The sequence below is a fragment of the Delphinapterus leucas genome, chromosome 8 (genome assembly GCF_059928025.1).
Source record: "Delphinapterus leucas isolate spDelLeu-1000000601 "Yukka" chromosome 8, BTC_Dleu_Yukka2, whole genome shotgun sequence".
Taxonomy (NCBI): domain Eukaryota; kingdom Metazoa; phylum Chordata; class Mammalia; order Artiodactyla; family Monodontidae; genus Delphinapterus; species Delphinapterus leucas.
Window position 1 is genome coordinate 110,244,817 of NC_143136.1, and position 24,258 is coordinate 110,269,074.

Here is a 24,258-nt window from a genome sequence, read left to right on the forward strand (position 1 = left end):
TCTTTCTGTACCACTGACCTACACATTTCACAAATTCAGTCCCTGAGATTATCAGGAAATCTACTTTCAGAATGTGTTAACTAGAAGACCTATTATTTTAGCCGTGAAAGTTGTTTCCTTATCAAAGAGAGGAAAACTCTGTTTTTCAAGGACTCCAAAACGACACAGGGGACAAGAAGGACTGGGTGATCCATCCCAGTCAGTTCATATGTGGTGTTGGCCATTTCAGGTAGCAATCAGTTCTTAATAACAAGCCCAATAATAAGCACTCATCAAAGGACAGACAGACTAAAACAAAGAGGCAAGAAAGTTCAACTCTGGCCTCATGATCAAGTTCAGAAGCAAATACACAACAAATAAAACATGACTGGTTCAACTAGCCCACTTTTTGTAACATTTTTAATAGTTTATTTTACTCAGCAGTTTTTGGCAGTTACTGACACTAATAAAGTAATTCTTTAATTTCTTTAGACATCCAGTAAAAAAGAAAAAAGACAGAGGAAAGGAGAAAGAACCCAAATATTAATGTAGGATGGCAAGCTAGGAAGTATAGCAAACCTTCTAGAGAGAGTCAAGAAAAACCTCTCTACTCAGTGCTCTGTGGTGACCTAAATGGGAAGGAAATCCAAAAAAGAGGGGATATATGTATACGTACAGCTGATTCACTTTGCTGTACAGCAGAAACAGAACATTGAAAAACAACTATACTCCAATAAAAATTAATTAAAAAAGAAAAGAAAAGAAAAACCTCTATCTTCCCCCAAGGAGTAATATGACTGCCTCAAGAGTGGTATCTGTTCTTTCTATACCACTGACCTATACATTTCACAAATTTAGTCCCTGAGATTATCAGGAAATTTACCTACAGAATGTGCTAACACCATTAAAAATATGCTAGTAAAGAACCATTGTCAGGTTCTGAGCTCTTTTCTGCAGCCTCCTTCAGGAAGCATTTACTGACCACCTACACTGTGTGAGACACTCTTATCTGCCAGGATAATCCTGCAACATATGCTTGATTCCTGCCCTCAGAGATGGGGGGAGTTAAGGAATCACTACCCCACTGAGTAAACACCAAGCACAAGGGAAGCCCAGACAAGCACCTGCCCAGCTCTCTTCCCAATACCCACCTCCCATCAATAACCATCAGCCCAGCCCAGGGGCCACTCCTGAGCACAACAGAACCAGTCGCAGAAGCACACGCACACATACACAGATATTTTGATCATTAATTTGTCAGACAAACATTAAGCGTCGTAAATAAACAGGTAGTTAACAGTCCCAGCTTGGGCCCTAATTCCCCTCGTGACTTTTACACAAGTCACTTCCTGCATTGGCGCTGGTTTCCTCAAAGACTACCAAGACCCAGGAACTTCCCTCCCTTTAGACTAAGCGCCGCTCCCCCGGCAGAGGCTCCACCGCGTCCTAGTCAGAGGAGGTATTAAAACAACGAAAGCTTCTCAGGAGTCAACAGCGTTTGGAATTAACCATGCATGTTCCCCTGGATCTTTTGACACTGTGATCGTCCCACCTCATTCCTTTCCCCCACTCACGCTGAAAACCTGGAACTTTACTATTTGGTCATTTATGCAGACTTTTCTGTGTAAATTACTCTATTTTTGAGTTAAAAACAAACAAAAAACACTACTCTGACGCGAAATGAAAACCCCTGACCTTCGGGGTTCCCCATGTAGTTAGGTGAGAGAATCAAACGTGGAAAAAGACCTATAATACAACACCAAGCACTTAGAGCCAACGACACTGCAAAACCAAGAGTAGGTGAAACGAGCGGAGGCGGGCCCCACCCGAGAGCGCACAGCTTCAATGCCATTCCGGACTCCTTAAGGAGGCTGCGACCTCCGGGCGGCAGGATAACCAAAAAGAGCCCCAATCCCCTCGACCAGACGGGCTGCAGGGCCGGAGACCTGCGCCCCGCGGGCAGAAAGGCGGGGTGCCGGCGGGGATCACCTGCAGGAAGGGGGGCGGCAGCAGGAGCGCTCTGGCGGGGCGGGCGGCTCCAGGGGAGACTCTAGACTGACCGGGGGAGGGGGAAGGGGAGGGGGGTCTGCTCCGGAGGGGCGGCGAGCGGGCGGCTCTAGGGGAGGCTCCGGAGGGATCCGGGGAAGGGAGGCGAGGGGGAAGGGGAGTGGGGAGAGGAAGGAAGGGGAGAGGAGAGGGGAAGGACTCGGGTGGGGCTGGGGGGCGCTGACGGGAGTCTCCTGGAGAGGCTCCGGAGGGACCGACGCCCGGGGTGGGGAACGGAGGGCGCGGGCCTGGGGTCTCCCTGGAAGGGCGTGGGGTGGGTGAGCCCGGCCCGAGGGGGTCTGGGTCGCCCGGACCGGACAGGAACATTCACCTGCAAAGCCTCCGGCCGCAGCCGCGTACCGAAGCAGGGCGGGAGTGCAAGGACACTGCCGGACTTCTCGGCTCCGACTGTCTCACGCCAGCGTTTTGGCTGCCGTCCGACGGCACGTCTCCCCGGCGCGCATGCGCACGGCACGCACTGCAGGCCGGGAGGTTCGGTGGGGCCCGGGCAAGCCTGGCTGTTGCGTGGGGTGCGCAGGCTTAAGTTTCACCTGAAGAGGAACTGTAGGCCCCCTGATCTTGCTTATAAGTACCACCCTCCAGTGAAAGGAGCCGGGCAGGGCTCTTTAGAGAAACGACTGACTCTAGAACTGCTTCGGGGGAAGTACAGCTGATTGGAGCATCGTGTAGCGCCAGAAGTGCGGAATGCTCAAAAATAATGCGTGTAGGCCTGTCAAGGGACGTAGGAGGCAACCTGAAACAGCTTCCAGTGCCCAAACCTGGCACAGTTATAACTTAGAATATAAAATAAGTATATTAGAGTCCATTCTGCTGTAAATAAATAATTAAATACATTACTGGGGAGAGGAGCTAACTCTTCCTTATAGAATTCTAATTAATCATGCTCCATACAGAGGGTGTATTAATCTCCACCCACGCACCCCTGAGCGTGGGCTGTGCATGGTCACTTCCTCCCAGAGTGCAGTGTTGGAAAGGGGAAAAATAACTTCTACGGAGGAGAAACCTGACAAACGCTACTCAACCACGTGATCAAGGTTAACTTCAACAGCAATAAGTCTTGTTGATAGTATTTACCCTTGATACGACATAATGACAAGGTCACTTTTCCTGCAGTCATACTCCCCAAAACAAGCATAGCCCCGGTCTAACTATGAGAAAAACAGCAGACAAATCCCAATTGAGGGATATTCCACAAAATACCTCACCAGGGACTTCCCTGGTGGTCCAGTGGCTATGACTCCGCGCTCCCAATGTAGGGGGCCCAGCTTTGATCCCTGCTCAGGGAACTAGATCCCACATGCTGCAAATAAAAGATCCCGCGTGCCGCAGCTAAGGCCCAGCACAGCCAAATAAATAAATGAATAAATATTTAAAAAAAAAAAACCTCACCAGTATTCCTCAAAACTATGAAGGTCATGAAAAACAAAGAAAGACTGAGAAACTCACATGCAGTGTAGTGTCCTGGATGGGATCCTGTAACAGGGAAAAAAAATGTTAGTGAAAAAAATTGTAAGTTCCAAATAAATTCTTGATTTTAGTTAATTGTAATTATTAGCTATTTTTAGTTTTGACAAGTGTACCATGGTTATGTAAGATGTTAACTTTAGGGGAAACTGAGTGAAGGGTATAGTCCCTCAGTATCGTCGGGGGATACTGACCTCTCTCTGTAGAGCTACAAGTCTAACTCTGACTACCTTCAGTGTTAGGTACCTATCTTTCAGGGATTTGGAGTGTCCAAAAATACACTAACATATTGTCTTTGAGTGATGGGATTGTGCATGACTTATTTCTTCTTCCTACTTTTCTGTACTTTCCAAATTTTCTTTAATGCATCACTCAAACAACTTAAAAATCACTTTAACAACTTAACAACAAGAAAAAGTAATACTTGAATCCAGTTTGGTGAAGGTAGATGTTCTGGGAACTGGAGCAGGTGCACCCACTAGTAAGTTTTCTGGTTAATAAAATTGGCTTTCTGTCCAGGCCTGCTGACAAGAAAATTACAGTAGGGAGAAGGCTAACGTTGGGTAAGCCACACATCTCCCAGTACGAAATATGTGGCCAATACTGAAAGGTGTGCTTCAGGGAACCACACTGGGTCTCTGCTTCCATCAGCTGCTTGACTCCTTGGCTCCATACAATGTGTGGTCCTCAACCCAGGCAAACCAAATTATAACCTGATTGGCCCCACTTCCCAATTACTAGTACTCTTTCTTTATTGCAAAAAAGAAAGTGATAAGTTCTTGTGGTTAAAAAAGAAAAGCTAAATAGGACATGAAGTAAAATATCATCCCCCTGCCAATCCCACATAATCTGGAATGAGAATCTTCCAAGTAACAGGAGGTAATACACATCCTTTTTTTCCAGCTTCCTTTACCTTTTCTAAATGAATCACAGCTCTCATGTTCTCTTTGTTGGATTACTTTTTATTTTCCTGCAGCACCTATCTATCTATCTCTCTATCTACCTATAGCAGATGTGCCACTTAGGGTAGAGCAGTTGGACTTCACCAGCCCCACAATTTTCATCAGTACCCCAAATCCATCCCAACAGACATACAATTCTAGTGAGAACAGAGTGTGGGTTGAGCCAAAGCAAAGTGCAGCTCAGGAATAGGAAGCTCTTCCACTGAGCTTGATACACCTTTGTTCCTCCTATGAGGAAATGCTGGAACTACCTCTATTGGGTAGGAAACAATGAGTTCTGTGCACTTATATTTGACTTTATTTTGCCCTCGACATCTGCTGAGAAGCCTTGGCTTTCTTCAGTTGAGTCAATTTCTTTTGAGGAGAGCAGTCGGGTTTTTGCCCACTATAAGCATGAAACTCCCAATGCACACAAGAATGGGGAAGAGAGATGGGGTGTAGCTGTGGCACAGGCAGCCTTGCAGTTACTGTTCTTGTTTACAGGCCCATTTCTCACCACCTTTCCCCTCTGCCCCCATCACGCTTGCTCTGGGTTGCAGGTTTTTCTGCCTATTTGAACCATCCACTTGAAAGTGAGTCCTTTCCCTCCCCCACCCAACCAGGGCCTCTACTACTGCTTCAGTTTTCTGTGCTGCCTATTATTTTTTAAACATCTATCATCTATTTCATAAAAGTCTAAGGAGAAAATAGAAGTGTAAAAGTGTATTCTTGATCTGCCGTCTTGAATCAGAAGCCTCCAACCCCAATTGCTTTCTCTCATGCTCAATTGTCTCAAAATGTTTGGTTAACTGACAGTGCCCTTAACTTGTTTTCCAGAACTTTTACAAATACATTTTCTTTTACCTTAATAGGGCCTTGGAAGGGAAGAGACATAGATCTCTGTGTTCAACCCAATGTGCAGAACCAAAACAGAGTTTTGTGCTCTCAAAAGCTTTGCCTCCAGCTAGATGGTGAACAGAAAACAGTGCTATTTTCCTATTAAACCCTCAGTTTATATATAGTTGACAAGAAAAACACTAAGACTCCAATATAAAAACAGGCAAAGAGACTTCCATGGCGGTCCAGTGGCTAAGACTCCACGCTCCCAATGCAGGGGGCCTGGGTTTTATATCTGGTCAGGGAACTAGATCCTACATTCCACAACTAAAAATCCCACATGCCGCAACAAAGATCCCGTGTGCTGCAACTAAGGTCCAACACAGCCAAATAAATAAACATAAAAAAAAAAGACAAAGGAAATATGAATAAATCATTCACAAAAGAAAAAATGTGAATGCAACAAATATTTTTAATGAATCTTGCCTGCAATCTAGCAACTGCAAATTAAAACAAATGAAATACAGATTTTCAGTGATCAAATTTTAAAAGATTTTTTAAAAATTTAATCAGCTATACATATACATATATCCCCATATCTCCTCCCTCTTGAGCCTCCCTCCCACCCTCCCTATCCCACCCCTCTAGGTGGTCACAAAGCACTGAGCTGATTTCCCTGTGCTATGCAGCAGCTTCACACCAGCTATCTAAAAGATAGTGGGAAATTTTAAAGGATTTTTAGTGAAATACTCAATAGAAAGATTTAATGAGACGGTCACTGTGATACACTTGCTTGTGCAAATGTAAATTGGTACAATCCTGGAATAAAATTTGATAATATCAAGAGGTTTAAAATACTTCATACTTGGGAACTCCCTGGTGGCCCAATAGTTAGGACTCTGCACTTTCACTGCTGAGGGCCTGGGTTCAATCCCTGGTCAGGGAACTAAGATCCCCTCAAGCCGCATGGCACCACCAAAAAAAATTTTAGAAAATACTTCATACTCTTTAAACCAGTAATTCTTTGAGGCAACTATCCCATAATAAACAGAAACTCCAGCCAAAAATTGTTTACAAGGGTGTACATCAGGTATGTAAGAAATGGAAATTAAAACAATCCTGAACACACTACTATATATAAAATAGATAAGCAACAAGGATTTACTGTTTAACACAGGAAATAATATTCAGTATCTTGTAATAACTTATAATGGAAAATAAACTGAAAAAAATATATACCTATATAACTGAATCACTTTGCTGTATACCTGAAACTAACACAATATTGTAAACCAACTACTTCAACTAAAAAAAAAAAAAATCCTGAGATACAATTTCATACCTACCTGTTTGGCAAAAATCTAAAACTTCATGGTAAATGTGACAAATATGTGAAGGTACCAGAGTTCATATCTTAGTGGGGATAGTGTAGCTTGTCACAAACACTTTAAAGAACAATTCAGCACTACCTAGTAAGTTTTAAGGTGCAGGTACCCTATGACCAAACAATTCTGCTTCTAGGCAAGTGCCTTAGCATAGTATTTTCAAACTGTCTGACTCCCACCTACAATAATAAATTTACTTCATAACTCAGTACATAACATATGAGTAAAAAAATTTATATAAAAATAACTTTTTACCAAACAGTACTTACCCTTACTCTTGTGCCACATGCTCTACATTCTTATTTTCCAGTCTAATCCATGTTTAAAAACGCAGACAATGAATCACTAGATTGATTTCGTGACCTGAGCCTGGAGTTGGGCTGGTGCTCATGATTGATTATCTATTGCTGCATACCAAACTACTGCAAAGCTTAAACACCTTATTGTTCTCATGTCTCAGAGTACTCTGGGTTGCTATTTCCTTTATGTTAACTAGTAAGATCAAAGTGAAATAACCTTGTTGGAACTTCAGTTGTTTGTCAATGACGTGAGTGACTTCTTTGCTGAATAGGATAGTAATAGTTTTTTAATATTAGGAGAATATTTTCTAAATGTTTTGTTCTACTCACAATGTGACACCTACAGACACCACCCCTTTTAAATTTTAATCTGCATTATTAATATTACCTCCATCATATGCATAAATCTATAAAATTAACAAAACAATAAATCAAGCCCTGATTACTATTATCCCATGAGTTGCATTCTTGCCCTGGCGGATTTCAGGCTCCAGAGGTGACGCCCAGGGAGGGAGGCAGGAAGGGAGCCCTCAGCCTAGCGTAGCTCCAAGTTTTTACCTGGCAGGTCCCAAAGCTGCCAAGAGCCTCGGGGCACAGGCAACAAGACGGTAATGAGGAAAGGGTGAATTTTGAGTATTTATTCCTTTTGTCTTTACATCAAGTTCGTATAATTCAATTTTTAATAAAGTCTGGCTTGCCAAATTCCTGAAAATGTGTCCCTTGGATTCCGGGAGCCAGTGTAGGCATTGAAAGTCACCCCGCACACCACTGAGCTTGATTAGCTGTTGTTCTCCTGAGGGTAGATGCGTGGTCTCATCCCAGTTTTTGGTTATTAACAATAAAACTGCTGTGAAACCTAAGTGAACATCGACAGATGAATGGATAAAGAAGATGTGGCACATATATACAATGGAATATTACTCAGCTATAAAAAGAAATGAAATTGAGTTATTTGTAGTGAGGTGGATGGACCTAGAGTCTGTCATACACAGTGAAATAAGTCAGAAGGAGAAAAACAAATAGCATATGCTAACACGTATATATGGAATCTAAAAAGAAAAAAAATGGTTCTGATGAACCTAGGGGCAGGACAGGAATAAAGTCACAGATGTGGAGAATGGACTTGAGGACACGGGGAGGGGAAGGGTAAGCAGGGACGAAGTAAGAGAGTAGCATTGACATATATACACTACCAAATGTAAAATAGCTGGCTAGTGGGAAGCAGCTGCATGGCACAGGGACATCAGCTTGGTGCTTTGTGACCACCTAGAGGGGTGGGATAGGGAGGGTGGGAGGGAGACGCAAGAGGGAGGGGATATGGGGATATACGTATGCATATAGCTGATTCACTTAGTCATACAGCAGAAACTAACACAAATGCTGTAAAGCAATTATACTCCAATAAAGATGTTAAAAAAAAAACTGTTATGAAAATTCCTGTACAATTCTTTGCATTAAGGTATGCTTTCATTTCTCTTTGGCAGATACCTTCAATTTGCTGGGTGATAGGATAGGTGTATGCTTATTTTTTTAAAAGAAATGACCATACATTTTTCCAAAATGATTATACCATTTTATACTCTCATCAAAATATAAGATTTTTATTTATTTTTAATTTAATTTTAGAACATGTAATATATTCATGCAGTGCAAAAGAAAAACAAACCTTGAAAATGATCATTCTCACCTGTATCCCAGATTTGCTCAGGGTCCACTCAGTCCCTAGTCTCACCACAGGTAAGCACTGCTGCTATTGGGTGGGGTAAAAAGTGCCTTCAGTTTTTGAAGTAAAAATAAAAGACACATTTTTCATTTTCACCAAGAACTTTATTGAACAACGTATTCACCCTTTTGTTCCACTACTTTCTGCCAATTTCCAGGCAATTTCACAATTCCATCTTCCCAAAACTTTTTTATCTTTTTGAACAAAGAACTGTTCCAGGTGCCTTTTACAGTCTTCCCGGGAATTGAAATTTTTTCCATTAAGAGAATTTTTTAAAGACCGAAATAAATGGAAATCCGAAGGCTCAATGTCTGGTGAATACAGCGGATGAATCAGAACTTCTCAGCCAAGCTGTAACAGTTTTTGCCTGGTCATCAAACAAACATATGGTCTTGCATTATCCTGATGGAAGATTATGCGTTTTCTGTTGACTACTCTGGACACTTTTTGTTGAGTGCTGCTTTCAGTTGATCTAATTGGGAGCAGTAGTTGTTGGAATTAATTATTTGGTTTTCCAGAAGGAGCTCATAATAGAAGACTCCCTTCCAATCCCACCGTATACACAACATCACTTTCTTTGAATGAAGATCAGCCTTTGGTGTGGTTGGCGGTGCTTCATTTCGCTTGCCCCATGATCTCTTCCGTTCCACATTGTTATACAGTAGCCACTTTACATCACCCATCACAATTTGTTTTAAAAACGGAAAGTTTTCATGACGTTTCAGTAGAGAATCACATGCGGAAATATGGTCAAGAAGGTGTTTTTTGCTTAACTTGTGTGGAACCCAAACATCAAAGTGATGAACATAACCAAGCTGGTGCAAATGATTTTCAACGCTTGATTTGGATATTTTGAGTATGTCGGCTATCTCCCATGTGGTATAATGTTGATTGTTCTCAATTGTTGTTTCGATTTGATCGCTATCAACTTCAACTGGTCTACCCAACCATGGAGTATAGTTCAGCGAGAAATCTCCAGCACGAAACTTCGCAAACCACTTTTGACATGTTTGATCAGTCACAGCACCTTCTCCGTACACTGCACAAATATTTTTGTGCGTTTCAGTTGCGTTTTTACCTTTCTTGAAATAATAAAGCATAATATGCCGAAATTGTTGCTTTTTTCTTCCATCTTCAATATTAAAATGGCTACACAAAAATTCACCAATTTTGATGTCTTTTTTTAAATGCATGCTGATATGACAGCTGTCACATACAATCTAACTAAATTGTTTCGAATGAAGTTACAGACAACTAAGCGCTACTAGAGCCATCTTACAGAAAAAACTGAATGAACCTTTTGGCCCACCCAATATTTTCTTGGATTTTTACAATTATTTGTGTTTGTATGAAAGTAAATACAAATATATATTTTCATTTCCCCTTTTTTTACATAATCTTCTTTAGCACAGTTGAATCATTTGGCTAAGTCTGCCATAACAAATACCACAGACAAGACAATTTAGACAACAGAAATTGATGTTCTCACAGTTCTGGAGGCTGGAAGTCCAAGATGAAGGTGCTGACAAGATTGCTTTCTCCTGAGGCCTCTCTCCTTGGCTTGCTTGGCTTGGTCATCTACTCACATGGTTGTCCATAGATCTATCTTGTCTGTATCCTAATCTCCTCTTCTTATAAAGACAGCAGTCAGATTGGATTAGGGCCTGCCCTACTGACCTCATTTTAACTTAATTACCTCTTTAAAGGTTCTATCTGCAAATACAATTCCATTCTGAGGCACTGGGGTTTAGGGCTTCTGCACATGAATTGAGAGTAAGGGACACAGTTCAGCCCATAACAGCAGTTCTACTCTTTGCTTTGTTCATTTAACAGTCTACCTTGAAGATATTTCCTTTTCAGTATATAGAAATGTTGCTCATTTCTTTCTTGAGTTATGGAGTATATTACTCAGTCAGTCCTTTAGGACAAACACTAGGGTTGCTTAGGGTATTTTCCTACTCTTAGCAATACTGCAATGAATAAACTTGAACCTATTTCATTTTACACTTCAGAGAATTTCTTTGTAGAGCAACTCCCAGAAGTGGAATTGTTGGATGAAAAGTTTTCTGTATATTTGTTCTTGATACACATCATCAAATGGTCCCCTCTCCATTCCAGCAATGTGTCTGCTTCCCTACAGCCTCAACAATAGTCACTTTTTTTTGATGCTTGCCAATCAAATAGGTGAAAAGATGCTACCTCAAAGAGTTTTAACTTGCATTTTTCTTTTTATGAGTGAGGCTGAAATTTTTTCATAGGTTTATGAGCCACATTTCTTTTTCTGTGAACTCTCAATTTCTACGGAGTTTTAGGACTTTCTCTTACTGACTTCTGGAAGCTCTTTGAATATTAAGGAGATTAGCCCTTTGACTATGATATGTGTTGGGACTATTTCTTCCTCGTTAATCATTTGTCTTTTTACTATGCTCATGGTGATTTTTGTCAAACCAAAGTTTTTCATAGCCATGGTGTCTGAATTTTGAGAGGCAGTTTAAAAAGGCTTTCTTTACTCCATGGTTTAAAAATAATTTTCCATGTTTTCTTCTTGTTCTTTATGATTCCATGGTTGTACATTTATATCTTTTTTCATTTGGATTTTACTCTGGTATGGTGTAAGGTATAGATTCAATTTTACATTTTTTCAGATGGCTATATTTCTGTCCCAATACCATTTATTAAACAGTCCACCTTTCTGCCCAGTGACTTGAGATGTTACCTTTACCAGATACCATCTTCCTAAAATAATTTGTATTTCTGAATTTTCTGTTATATTTCATTGGTCTATTTATGCATCTGTGATACACCGTTGATTGAGGATTTTAAATATGTTTTCTTGTCTGATAGGTTTAGTAGCCCTCTCACTATTACTCCTTATTTTCAAAGTTTTCCTGGCACTTTTTTTTGTTTTTTGTTGTTGCTGTTGTTTTGGTCACGCAGGACGGATTGCAGGATCTTAGTTCCCCAACCAGGGATTGAACCCAGGCCCTTGGCAGTAAAAGCGCAAGGTCCTAACCACTGGGCCGCCAGGGATTTTCCCAGATATTCTTGCTTTTGATTTTTCTTGTTGATTTTTTCCTCGTGTAAATTAGAATTACTTTATCTACTTAAAAATAATTATTGGTGTTTGATAGGAATTGTATTAAATTCATAAATTTAGAAGAATTATCCAAGAATATGATGTTTTTCTCCATGAATTTAAGTGTTCTTTTGTGCCATTTGGTGGTTATTTTAAATTTTATTCATATAGATCTTGCACAACTCTTACAAAAGTTTATTGCTAGGTATTATATTGTTATATTTATATATTGGTTTATTTTTCCTATAAGTAACCTTGTATAAAATGGATCTTTTCTTCTATTTTATCGTCTAATTAGTTATTTAGATACATGATAGCTATCTTTTTTTTTTCTCACTTCAATTATCACTTGCTGCTGGATTCTCCTGTTTGTGTAGTTTTTTAGATGATACCACTTGCTTTGGATCTGTTGATTAGGTGAGAAATAAACCTCTATTGTGTGAAGACACTGAGATTTGGGGCTTGTTACTGCAGCATTTCCTAGCTATCCTGACAGATACAAGTGACTTAAAAAAAATAATGACGCTCAACAGACAATATATTAGGGTTAAATTCTCCAGGGGCAGTGCTATGGAAGCAGGAGTTTAAGGAGAAAAAGCAGGAATGGAATTTCACACTGTTACAGAACTTATTCATGTATTTTTAAAAATTAATTAATTTTATTTATTTTTGGCTGCATTGGGTCTTCGTTGCTGCCGGCGGGCTTTCTGTAGTTGCGGCGAGAGGGGGCTACTCTTCGTTGCGGTGCACGGACTTCTCATTGCGGTGGCTTCTCCTGCGGCACAGCATGGGCTCCAGGCGCTCGGGCTTCAGTAGTTTCGGCTCATGGGCTTAGCTTCTCCGCAGCATGTGGGATCTTCCCGGACCAGGGCTCGAACCCGTGTCCCTGCATTGGCAGGAGGATCCTTAACCACTGCGCCACCAGGGAAGCCCAGAGCTAATTCATGTATTTTTAAAATGGAAAATAGTGGGAATCGAATCACCATGGTGGGTATATTTTAAAGAATAACATCCCGTTTTATTTAAAACCATCATCACTTACAGCGTGCCAAAAATCAAGTCCTTTGCAACTATTTTAACTTGCACTGAAATCTTAGAGATGCCAAGTAAAAAAGTCTTTAGGAACCGTAGCAGATGTTCTCAGCTTGGTCAGGGCAAGGTAGACTGCCTGGACTCTTCCTGCTGAGTACAGGCCACAGGATTCCTTCACCTTTCTCCAAGGCAGACCCATCGGCTCTCAGCTCACGCAGGGAACCTGTGGGTCCAAGTAACGTTGCAGAGACAGCAAGTGCAGCTCTGGGAAAGCGCAAAGCCAAAACTCCCTCTTTCTGAGCAAGTGCTCTGAAGCCAGACGTTGGGGTTTCAATCCCGGGTCGGCTTCCTAGGAGTTGTGTGCTCTCGAAGAACGTTGTCAACCTCTTCGTGCCTTAATTTCCCCATTTGTAAAACGACTTACTATGAATATTAAGTGACTTAATGAATGCAGAGCATCGAAAACAGCGAACGCAAAGAGCGCCGGAGCGCGCTGGCGGCCAGCGTGGCGGCTCCGCGAGCCCAGGCGGTACCAGCGCCGAGCCCCAGGATGCCCGGCCGGCAGCGGGGCCTTCCCGCTCCTCCGACCACCCCGCCGGAGGCCACCCGACCACCCCGGCCGGGGGCGCGGAGCCTGACAGTCTGGAGAGGCGCAGCCCCTTCGCCGCGGCAGCATTTACACGAGGGTGCCTGTAGTGCGGCGCTGTTTGAAAAAAAAAACAAAACATTTTTTTAAGAAGTTAATAAAACCCTATAATTAGTTCCACTGTGTTCTTTCCACACTGCACGAAAAGCGCAAAGATAGCGTGAGGAAAATCATGAGCGTTTGTTCGAAAAAGTCAACAGATACGCCCCGGGCGCTGGTGACCTCTCAGGCACTCAGCCCTCCAAGCTCCAAACTCCGAGAGCCCAAGGACTCGGCCCGAGAATCTCCGCGCTGTTAAGCTCCCCGCTGCCTACGCATCCGGGAGCTTCTCGGACGCCAGCGGGAGCGCGCACGCCAGCTCCGAGACCGGAAGGTGCCGTGAGGTCACGTGCCGGAGCCCCCGCCGCGGCGGGCTCTAGGCGGAAGTGAGGTTGGAGCTCGGCAGCTGCGCAGCGTTGGCGGGGAGCGCGGGCTGCGAAGAGGCGGACCGGACCGAGCGGGGCGAGCGGGAACGCGGGCCGGGGAGGCGGCGGCGGCAACCGGGGCCTCGCGGCTCAGCCCCGCATCGGAGCAGGCCTCCGCGGCGCGCGCCCCTCGCCGAGCCCGACCCCCGAGCCCGCCCCGCGCCGGCGAGCGCTGGTCATCGAGGCCCAGGCCGCCGCCGCGGCGCGGTGAGTGCGGGCGGGGCACTCGAGGGGTTCGGCAGCGGCTTGCGCTGCCGGAAGTGCGGCGCTTTGTGCGGCCGACTTGGGCGGCGCCAAGGTCGGGCCCGCGGCGGTGCTTTGTCCCGCGCTGGGCCGGGCGGGCTGGTGAGGCCCGAGGGAGGCGGAGCTGGGCGACCGGACGCTAGGGCAGGTGCGGCGTGGGCGGCGGGGACGCTGCCTGGGGGCCGGTGAGAGGGGCATTCGTTGCACAAGAATGTTCTCTGGGTCTTTTTAAGGTCCAGGTGATCAGATCAGGAAAATGAACAAGAAATGGGGAAGCAGTGGGGTGGTGTTTCTGTAACTTAGATTTAAGGTTCTTAGGATTTTCATCATTTCCAGTGTGTAAACTATTCACTTTGTCTACTCACAGAGTAAACATTATTCCATTTGCCCGGCAGAAGCTTAGCTTGAACGGGTTCAGTGTTTTCTTCAGAAACGACGTGTCGTGGCCCATTCTGGGTTAACTTTGAGAGAGAGATGCGCCTTTACAGCGTACCCCCAAACGGGGTCGTCGTCTTTTATAGTGTATATAAGCATGTGTCTAATGGGTTGTATGAGTTAATGCTTCATTAAAGTCATACATAAAAGTATTTTGTAGTGTTTTGCCAAGCAAAACAATTTTTTAAATGAAAAGCTTTGTCTAGTTTCCTCTCCTTAAGTTCTCAAATCATCCTTGTGTAATATCAGATGATTTTTTCAAATAGTCTATGAAAAACTTGACAATAATAGTAGGGACACATTTTAGAACTTTGGTAAATAAACAAGTAGTGGGTTATTTTTGCTTTGACAGCCAAGAATTGAACAATTAAAGGCTAATTTTTCTGCTGTTGAAGGTACTGTGCTGCACACTGCGAAGGTTTTTTTTGTCCCTTAAGCTTTATAAATCGGGCTTGCTTTAGTACGAGTGTTCACATAGTTACTTTTATTTAGTCGCGCTTGTGACTAAATGCAGGCTTTAAGAGTTGGAGACTGTAGGCTTCCTCTAGGTTCTGTGCTGCAGTCACTGGACAGGCCGAGCAGGTAGCGTCCCCTCTTCCTGTCTCCAGCCCTTGGGAATAGTGGAAAGATTGGGCTGTGTGTAAGGCAAGTGCCTGCAACCCAGGAGGAAGGAGGAAGCACCATCTGCTGCTGTTGCTATTACTGCCTCTGCCCTTCTATCAGGCCCTGATATACTTGTTAGGATTTTTAGTTAGTATTCTGCTCTACAACTGCCTTTCAGCTCATTTCCATTTTAAGGTTAGACAGAATTGTGATGTCAAAATTATTTGAATTTTCAAACATGGGGAAAAGGTGTAGGGTAATGCCACAGAGGTAGAGGATTAGAAGTATTAAAAAAGAAAACAAGTGCAATTAAAGAATATTTTAAGTTTTTTTAGGTTCTGTAGTTTACAGGCAAATTTTTGTCTACCAGACTTGTTTTATGTAAACAGCTTCTTTTCCTGGGTCAGTTCAGAGCAATTTTAAAGCAACAGTACACCAGTGTACTAGAGTTAATGGTTACTTTTCTTGTGTCTGTGTTCCACTTTATTCTGTATCACTGAAGTCTCTCCAGTTGTTCTGTGCAGAAAAATGTGAATTTTGCAATAGATTGCAAACCTTGATAGTGAAGGTAGAGTTTGGGGGAGTTTAGAATTTTATTTTATTATATATTCTTGATGTTATCAGATGTTACCGAGAATTTCCAGTTTAGATTGTATTAAAGGGATTTATCTTGTATATTGCTGAGAGAGAATTTAAGCCCCTCGACATTAGTTTTCTTGATATGAAATACTAAGACAAGGCCTTTCAAGTTTTAGAATTACTATTTTGTGTGGGAACTTTGTTTAGGTCATGGTGTATTTTGAGACTAGAGAAAGTAGTACAGTGATGGGTCTTAAATGGGTCTTTCCCTCTGATTATTATTGGATTTTCAAATTGAGAAATTTTTGCTGTCATCTTCTTTTTTAAAGGTAAATCTGAGGCTTAACTTATTTTGCTGCAGATGTCAAACCACCCATAGGGATTCTGACATTTGAGTCATTACAAATGAGAAACTTAAAAAAAAAAAAGTGATACCCTTAGGATCTAGCCTTGGCATCGTGATCTTCCGCCTACACCGAATCAGACTGGGAAATCGGTGGTTTTTGGGTGGCCAGTGGCACTAGAATCCCAGGCAGAGTGGTGATGGTGGGTTTTTTCCTTAATTTTTCATTATTTAAAAAGTATAAAAATACAGCGTACAGCCATATACCCAATATCTCAATCCCTTTTATGTAGAAATACTGTAAATTATGACTTCATGTCATTTTTATCCTTACATAGTTTAATACGTACTTCTAAAAATTGATGCATCTTTACATAACCAAAATACTGTTATCACATGTAACAAAATTAATGTTTGTTTAATGCCGTTTGATACCTAGCCCATATTCATTTGTATCCTCAAATCCTTAAAATAACTTTTTTACAGTTTTTTCCGTCTTAAAATAAGGATCCAAACAAAAGTGTTTTATGGCCTTTATTAAATCTGTCTTAATCTAAGACTATCCTTCTCTCCACCTTCCACCTTTTCCCAGACCATTGACTTACTGAAGAAACTGGACCCCCTTGTCCTCTAGAATGCCCTCCTTTTGGCTTTGTCTGCTTGCTTCATGGTGTTCAGCATATTCCTCTAACTCCTGCCTTTTTCTGTAACCTGGGAGGTAGATGTATAGGCTGCCTTGAATTCAGATTTTAGTGTTTTAGTCGCAGTACACCTCAGATGATGCAGAGCAATTCCATCATATGAGGATGCAGATACTAAGTAGTTTGACTGTTAGTGATATTAAGATTGGTCAGTGGGTTCAGCGTTCATATCCACTAATCAATAACAGATATGTTTCAACAATTCTGAATTAGATTTTAAATAAATGTCTCAACTTCATATTTATTGCTACGAAGGGTCCTGTATTTTCCATTGGACAGTTCTTTTATTAAAGAACATTCAGAAAATATTTATGAGCTATCTCTGGACCAAGCACTAGTGAGATGCAGAGAGACAGGGCTGAATAAGGTATTTTCCCTGCCCTTGAGGCTCACAGTCTTTGAGGAATCTCTCATCATATGAACAAGTAATTTAAAAAGCTGTATGACAGTTGTTCACAGAAGTTGTACAAACATTTTCTTTTGTTAATCCTGTTATATTTTTAACCTATAATTTTAAATTATGACTTCTTAATCACTTTAGGAAATAGTTATTATTAGCCTCTTGGGAAGTATAAGTGCTTTCAGGAAACGTAACTTCTGGTTAGTTTGGAACTTATGGTATTTAGAATTCAAATGCAATTTTATACATTTTTTAGTGGCAAATGTGGAGTAGGATTGTATTGCTGTTTTAGATGTAAGTCAGGTCATGAAAGGAGAGCCTTGTGGTATTCAGTGCTTCATTGGAGTTGTCTGCAGTTCCTGGCTGTTATGAATAATGCTGTTATAAACTTTCATGTACAGGTTTTTGTATGGATGTATGTTTTCACTTGTCTTGGGTATATACCTAGGAGTGGATTTGCCAGGTCAAATGGTAATTCCTGTGTTTAACTGCTACGCTACGCTGTTCTTCAGCTTCATGGCCTACCAGGTGACATCTCCTGCTCAGCCCCACATTTAAGGGTCTCCACATGGTTTCAGTCTCACCTATGTCTCCATAATCATCTTTGCTGATTCCCTACATGTAGCCTAATCTCCAACAAGCCCAGTTTTAGTGTCCCTAAAGAGTGCATCTTGCATTTTCTAATTTCTGTGGCATTTCAAGATCCTACCTGTTTAGAGCTTATTGGAAACAGTACCTCCGTAATCCAAGTTATTCCTGACCGTTCCTTTCTTCCTCCTTGAATTTTTGCTCTCCCCACTCAACCCTCAGAACCCTTTATTCCTTTATGGCACTTAACACCCTTTGGCCTGAATCACCATTATTTATGTCTTCTGTCTTACAGGCCTGTGTTGTCCAGTACAGTAGCCATCACCTACATGTGACTATTCATGCTAGCCGTATTTCAGGTGTTCAGTAGCCATTAGTGACTACTCTGTGTGGACAGATCAGACATACATTTCCATCTTCACAGAAAGTTCTGTTGGACAATACTTTTCTAGATTGTAAACTCAGAGCAGGGACTGCGACTTTTTCTCCCCTGTGGCCTTTGCGTAGTGCTTTACTTATCTTGAATTCAATTAAGAAAGTGAAATTAGATCCTGGCACAGAATAGAGAAATAGAGTTTTGGGAAGTATTCACTTCTCCAGAGATGAGAGTTGAACCAGAGAAGTAGATGAAATATGTGAAGACCTCCACATCCTTATGTTGTAGGTCCACCAAAAATGGGTTAAAAGTGCAGGAAAATGGGGATTGGCAGTTACCAATTTGTTTATTCTTTTTTTTTTGCGGTACGCAGGCCTCTCACTCTTGTGGCCTCTCCCGTTGTGGAGCACAGGCTCCGGATGCGCAGGCTCAGCGGCCATGACTCACGGGCCCAGCCGCTCCGCGGCACGTGGGATCTTCCTGGACCGGGGCACGAACCCGCGTCCCCTGCATCAGCAGGCGGACTCTCAACCACTGCGCCACCAGGGAAGCCCACCAATTTGTTTATTCTTAAACTGTGGTGTAAAATACAATTGATTCTCATGTCTACTTCCTATGCCTTCCTATCCTTGTTTCTTTGTAGTCTGTTCTGTAGATCTGCATTGTCCAGGGTGGTAGCCTCTAGCCACACGTGACTATTTAGATTTAGATTGAAGTTAAATAAACTAAAAAATTGGATCCTGTTCTAACCACATTTTTCAGGTGCTCAGTGTTTACTTGTAGCTAACGGGTGGTATACTGAACAGCACAGATAGAGAACATCTTCATCCTTGTAGAAAGTACTGTTGCACAGCACTGATCTAGACTTCTCTCTTAGCTGTCGTTCTGGATGTCATGGCTTCAAAAAGTATCTCTGCCTTTGGTTTGGAAGTTAAAGAAATAAGATAATTACTTAGGTAATGAGTATCAATATCAATCACTGATATCCCCAATTTATTTCGACTTTAGAACTTGTTACAAAGGCTAAGGACTTGACCAGGTATAGTTTCTACTGAACTGCTTGGTTGTAAATATTCTGAGTCAGGTGAGCTGAAAATATGAAGTGGTTTGTTTTTGCATTTTGCCTTTGTAATGGAATTTGATACCTAGAGTGTTTTGAGGTGCATGTGTTTTTTAGAAAGTCAGCAGGTAGTTGCACCTTTTTGTGTGTAAGACATTGTTATTGGGGCTGAAGTTACTGCAAATAGGGCTAAGTTCCAGTTCCCTATCTACATTCTAGCTGAGGATGTGGTGGGGAAGGCAGACACTAAAGCAAATGCATGTACATTTTATGTTTTTCTTTTGTTTCTTTTTTTTGGCCATGCCACACAACTTGCAGGATCTCAGTTCCCCAAACAGGGATTGAACCCCGGCCACGGCAGTGAAAGTCCAGAATCCTAACCAGTATGCACCAGGGAACTGCCTGTTTTTCTTTTTAAATAGACTTTTTTTAAAGAGCAGTTTTAGGTTCACAGCAAAACTGAGCAGAAAGTGCAGAGTTCCCGTATACCTGCCCCCCCCCCATTGCTGTTTTTATTTTTAAATTTAAGATCCCTGTTGTTCTTACTGCCACGTAAGTCAGGGAATACTGAATAGTCTTAATTTAGCTCACACTTTAAGAATACACTGGGTGATAAAAAATTCAGAGGATGGGATAAAACCATGGTTGTAGCTGTGCAAGTTCTTGAACTTTTCAGGCAAAAAAGGTTGGGAATTGGGCTTCCCTGGTGGCTCAGTGGTTGAGAGTCTGCCTGCCAACGCAGGGGACACGGGTTCGTGCCCCGCCCCGGTCCGGGAAGATCTCACATGCCGCGGAGCGGCTGGGCCCGTGAGCCATGGCTGCTGAGCCTGCACGTCCGGAGCCTGTGCTCCACAACGGGAGAGGCCACAACAGTGAGAGGCCTGCGTACCGCAAAAAAAAAAAAAGGTTGGGAATTATAGAATGGGTTAATAGAGTTGCTGGGCTGTACTAATTTGTCTTTTTTTAGGAAATAGACATATATTTAACCTAAGTTATTTCAGAAATAGACAAAAGTGCAAAGCGAACACTAAACCACCCCATCTAGAGGCAATCACTGTTCATATTTTAATTTCCTCCCAGACTTTTTTTCTGTTTGTGCCAGAGGTGCACATGCCCATATGTGTAGGTGCAAATTTGGGAGCATACTGCATTACAGTATTGTACCGTTTTTTTTCCCCAATTACCATGATATCAATCTGTATTTTTAAACACTTTAAAAAGCAGCTGCATGCTATTTCATGCTCTGGATAGATCTGGTTAAGACTGTTCTCTGTTATAAGGACATTTAGATTATTTATAGATATTTTTTCACAGTTTTAAGCAGGGACACAGAGAACACTTTTTTCCCTTAGCTTCTGATGGACCGAAGAGAGTTATAAAGGAAAGCCTGTAGTGTCCTGGTGAGCACCCATTAGGACTTTGGCGTTCCTTTTCTGTTCTCTGTTGGTTGGCAGCAGCATGAAATGCCTTGTTTTATTATATACTAGAGAAAGGACTCTTGTTCTTTTGAGACTGATGATGGAGAAAAACCTGAGAACAAAAGTGCTTGGCTAAATCACTTTTTTTCCCTTTTTAGTTCTTGAAATCATGAATCCTGTTTATAGCCCGGGTTCTTCTGGGGTTCCCTATGCAAATGCCAAAGGAATTGGTTATCCAGGTAAGCAAGTAAAATTTTGTTTCCATTATTGAACTTTGAACGCGTGGTGAATTTCTGTGTCACTAAGAATGCTTTCGATGGACAAACCCAGCTCAAGTGGCTTAGATAGGGAAGGAAATGTATTGGCTCACGGAATTGAAAAATCAGGAGCTTGGTCTGGCTTTGGTCAAAGGCTGATCTGGTGGCATCAAGGGTGGGGATTGGCGTCTAGTTTCTCTGCTTCCTGTGCTCAGCTCCGCTTCCTCAGTATCCTCTCCGTGTGGGTCCCATTCTGACCATTGTGGTTCTGTGGTGCTCAGCCCGTCCCTTGGCTGTGAGTCTCTTCACCTGGCTCTGGCTCTGGCTCTCATCTTGTTCCCTCCACGCCAGCACCCGGGGCCAGGAGGGGAGTCTCCTGATGAATTTAGGCCTGAGTCGTGTTCCCCACCTCACTGAAGTCTGCTAGTCCAACATGGGCTGTGATGGAGGGGGTGAAGCACAATTTGGGGGAATAGGAGTTGGTGGTCAAAAATAGCAAATTGTCGTCCTAATTGAAAGGAATAGTTATTTGTAGTATTACAATTGTGGGTTTAGATGATATGGTGGAACAGATACTCTTAAAACCCCTGGGAAGTTAAATAAAACATTTCAAAAACGTTTAACCGAACTTGCAAGAAAGTAAGAGATTTCTGCCACTGAATATGAGAACGACATAAAAACCAGAGCATTGGGCCATTGAGTTGATGCGCCTGTCCTAGGGGCATTTGTTTTTTGTGGGTTTTAGCAACCTATTTGGGGACAGAAATTGAGGCCTTTGGCCCTTGTAAGGCTGGGAGTTGCAGTGGGACCCCTCATCAGTCTGATTCCTCCAGAGGGTGATACTCACATTGGAGAGGTAGACTAAACAATCCATGCACTGGCTCCACGGGGAAGTTCAGTTTCTGCTTGGGCTCTGGGAAGGGAGAACCCTTTTCTAAGAATTTGTAACTATTCAGGGATGTTTCAGGCTCTACTTTGAATTACTTGTCCTTCCCAGGAGGTCCATACATCGAGAAACTAACATAAAAAAAGACTCTAGGCGGCACTATTCCCTGGAGCACCTGACAACAGCAGGTGCAGAACTGCTGTGGAGGCAGATGTTCTCAACCCAGGTTGTGTGGGTTTCCCACAAAGTTCTGCCTGTTAACAAGTCAAAATTATTACAGAACACTGTGATGTTATTCGTCATGTCAGAGTCACCAGTCATGATAGACAGCAGGAACAAAACAGGTAAAAACCATATCACACAAGCATGTTTAGAATTACTGAAGATGCAAAAGAAAGAATCATATCGAAAAGAACCAACTGGAACTTAAATGGGAAAAAAAAAGGCATTTGAACAAAATTCAAGTTAAGCTGCAGATAAAACACTGCTAAAGGGAGGACCAGAATGCAGTGTAAGGAAAGGGGGAAACAGACTGGTTAAGAAATAGAGGTGTTAGGATGAGAAGTTTTGAGGAGAATTAAAAGGTGCAGAAGGACCAAGTAGAGAGACTAGAAGAAAAGGAGTGCCAGAATTTTCCAGAATTGATAAAAGGTGATTTAGTGATAAGGCCTACTGTCTTTAACGAATTAACACTAGTTTAAACAGAAGGCTAAATAGCTGAAGAGAATCCTGTGTAAATCTGAAACCAGGGAATAGGCAAAACCTGATGGTATTAGCATTACCTATAATGAAACATTGGTTGCTTGTCATACCAGTTCTGTGCACTTTTTAAAATTTTATTTTATTTTTTAACATCTGTATGGGAGTATAATTGCTTGACAATGGTGTGTTAGTTTCTGCTTTATTACAAAGTGAATCAGCTATACATATACATATACATATATCCCCATATCTCCTCCCTGTTGCGTCTCCCTCCCATGTGCACTCTTTTAGGGGTTTTTTTGGTCTTAAAATTACATTTAAAAGAAAATTTCTGCAACTTTAAATCTGTTTAAAATGTTATCGTTTCTTCTTATTTTATCCATTTCTTTATACCTGTCTTAACTATTTTCTTGGTTTTAGTATTTTAGTCTCCTTGACTTTCATAAAACTCTCTAGATCAGCAAGGGTTTAGTGTAGGAACTAGTAACCACTCTAGGTATTTTGAATGGGAGTGGGAGTTAAATAATGTGCCTACAGAATTTTGAGGCTAGCATAACTTCAGTACCAAAAACTAACGAGACATTACAAGGAAAGAAAGTGCTTTTATACCATTTTATACTTTTATACTAGTAAATGGAGAGACTTGTCCATAACTTTCTAAAATTTACATTTAATGGGAAAAAAGAAACACTTCCCAACAACTTCATCTTTTAATTGTAGTAATATGGTAACTGACATGTGGTCAGCCCTTCATATCCGTGGATTTTGGGTATTGTGACCTGGAACCAATACCCCTAGGATACTGAGGAATGACAATAATTGGGTTCATATGCACCATCTTACTGTTATTTTCTAATTGATAGCACCTGGTTTTTTTTGTTTTGTTCACTTTCTTCTTTTGGATTAACCAAGTATTTTTCATTAAATTTTTCCTTCTTTTAATTTTTGAAAAATTCTTTTGCTATTTAGTGATGACTCTAAAGATTACAGCACTTTTTGCTCCCCTCCCCCCTCCCCATGTCCCCTCCCCATCCCCCTCCTTCCCTCCTCCCTCCACTCCTCCCTCCCCTCCTCCCTCCCCTTCTCCCTCCCCTCCTCCCCCACTTCTCCCTTCCCTCCTCCCTCCCCTCCTCCCCTCTCCCTCCTCCCCTCCTCCCTCCTCCCTCCCCTCCTCCCTCCCCTCCTCCCTCCTCCTCCCCTGCCCCTCCTCCTCCCCTCCTCCCCTGCCCCTCCTCCCTCCCCTCCTCCCCTGCCCCTCCTCCCTCCCCTCCTTCCTCCCCTCCTCCCTCCCCTCCTTCCTCCCCTCCTCCCTCCCCTCCCTCCCCCCTCCCTCCCCTCCTTGCCCCTCCTCCTCCCCTTCCCTCCCCTTCCCCTCCTCCTCCCCTCCCCCTCCCCTCCTCCCCTTCCCCCTCCTCCTCCCCTCCCCCTCCCCTTCTCCCCTCATCCCCTCCCCATCCCCCTCGTCTCCCCCTCCTCCCCTCCCCTCCTCTCCCCTTTTACTGCATGTCTGCTAGCAGTGAATTTTGTTTTAGTTTGTGAAATGTTTTTATTTTGCTTTCATTTTTGGAGCATATTTTTGATGAGTCTGTTGGTTTTCTGTGGCTGCTATAACAAATTGCTACAAAGTTTGTGGCTTAAAAACCACAGAAACTTATTCTCTCACAGTTGTGGGAGCCAGAAGTCCAAAATTCAGGTGTTGGCAGGGCCTCATACCCTCTGGAGGCTCGAGGTAAGAATCATTTCTTGCCTCTTGA

The 24,258-nt window shown here is 42.6% G+C and overlaps 2 protein-coding genes across 4 annotated transcripts in view; one reads left to right on the plus strand and one right to left on the minus strand.

Moving 5' to 3' along the window:
• The window catches only part of PLEKHB2 (pleckstrin homology domain containing B2), a 49,354-nt gene extending 46,868 nt beyond the window's left edge, over positions 1-2,486 (minus strand). For all 3 annotated transcript variants that reach the window (XM_022590524.2, XM_022590523.3, XM_089916939.1), the window contains exon 1: positions 2,357-2,486. The gene's annotated coding sequence lies outside the window, so the exon portion shown is untranslated. The remainder of the gene's footprint in view (positions 1-2,356) is intronic.
• Positions 2,487-13,889: 11,403 nt separating this feature from the next.
• FAM168B (family with sequence similarity 168 member B) overlaps positions 13,890-24,258 on the plus strand; it is a 33,063-nt gene continuing 22,694 nt past the window's right edge. The window contains exons 1-2 of the mRNA XM_022590522.3: positions 13,890-14,120; positions 20,818-20,898. Coding sequence (XP_022446230.1) covers positions 20,829-20,898 — 70 coding nt within the window. The 5' untranslated portion in view covers positions 13,890-14,120; positions 20,818-20,828. The remainder of the gene's footprint in view (positions 14,121-20,817; positions 20,899-24,258) is intronic.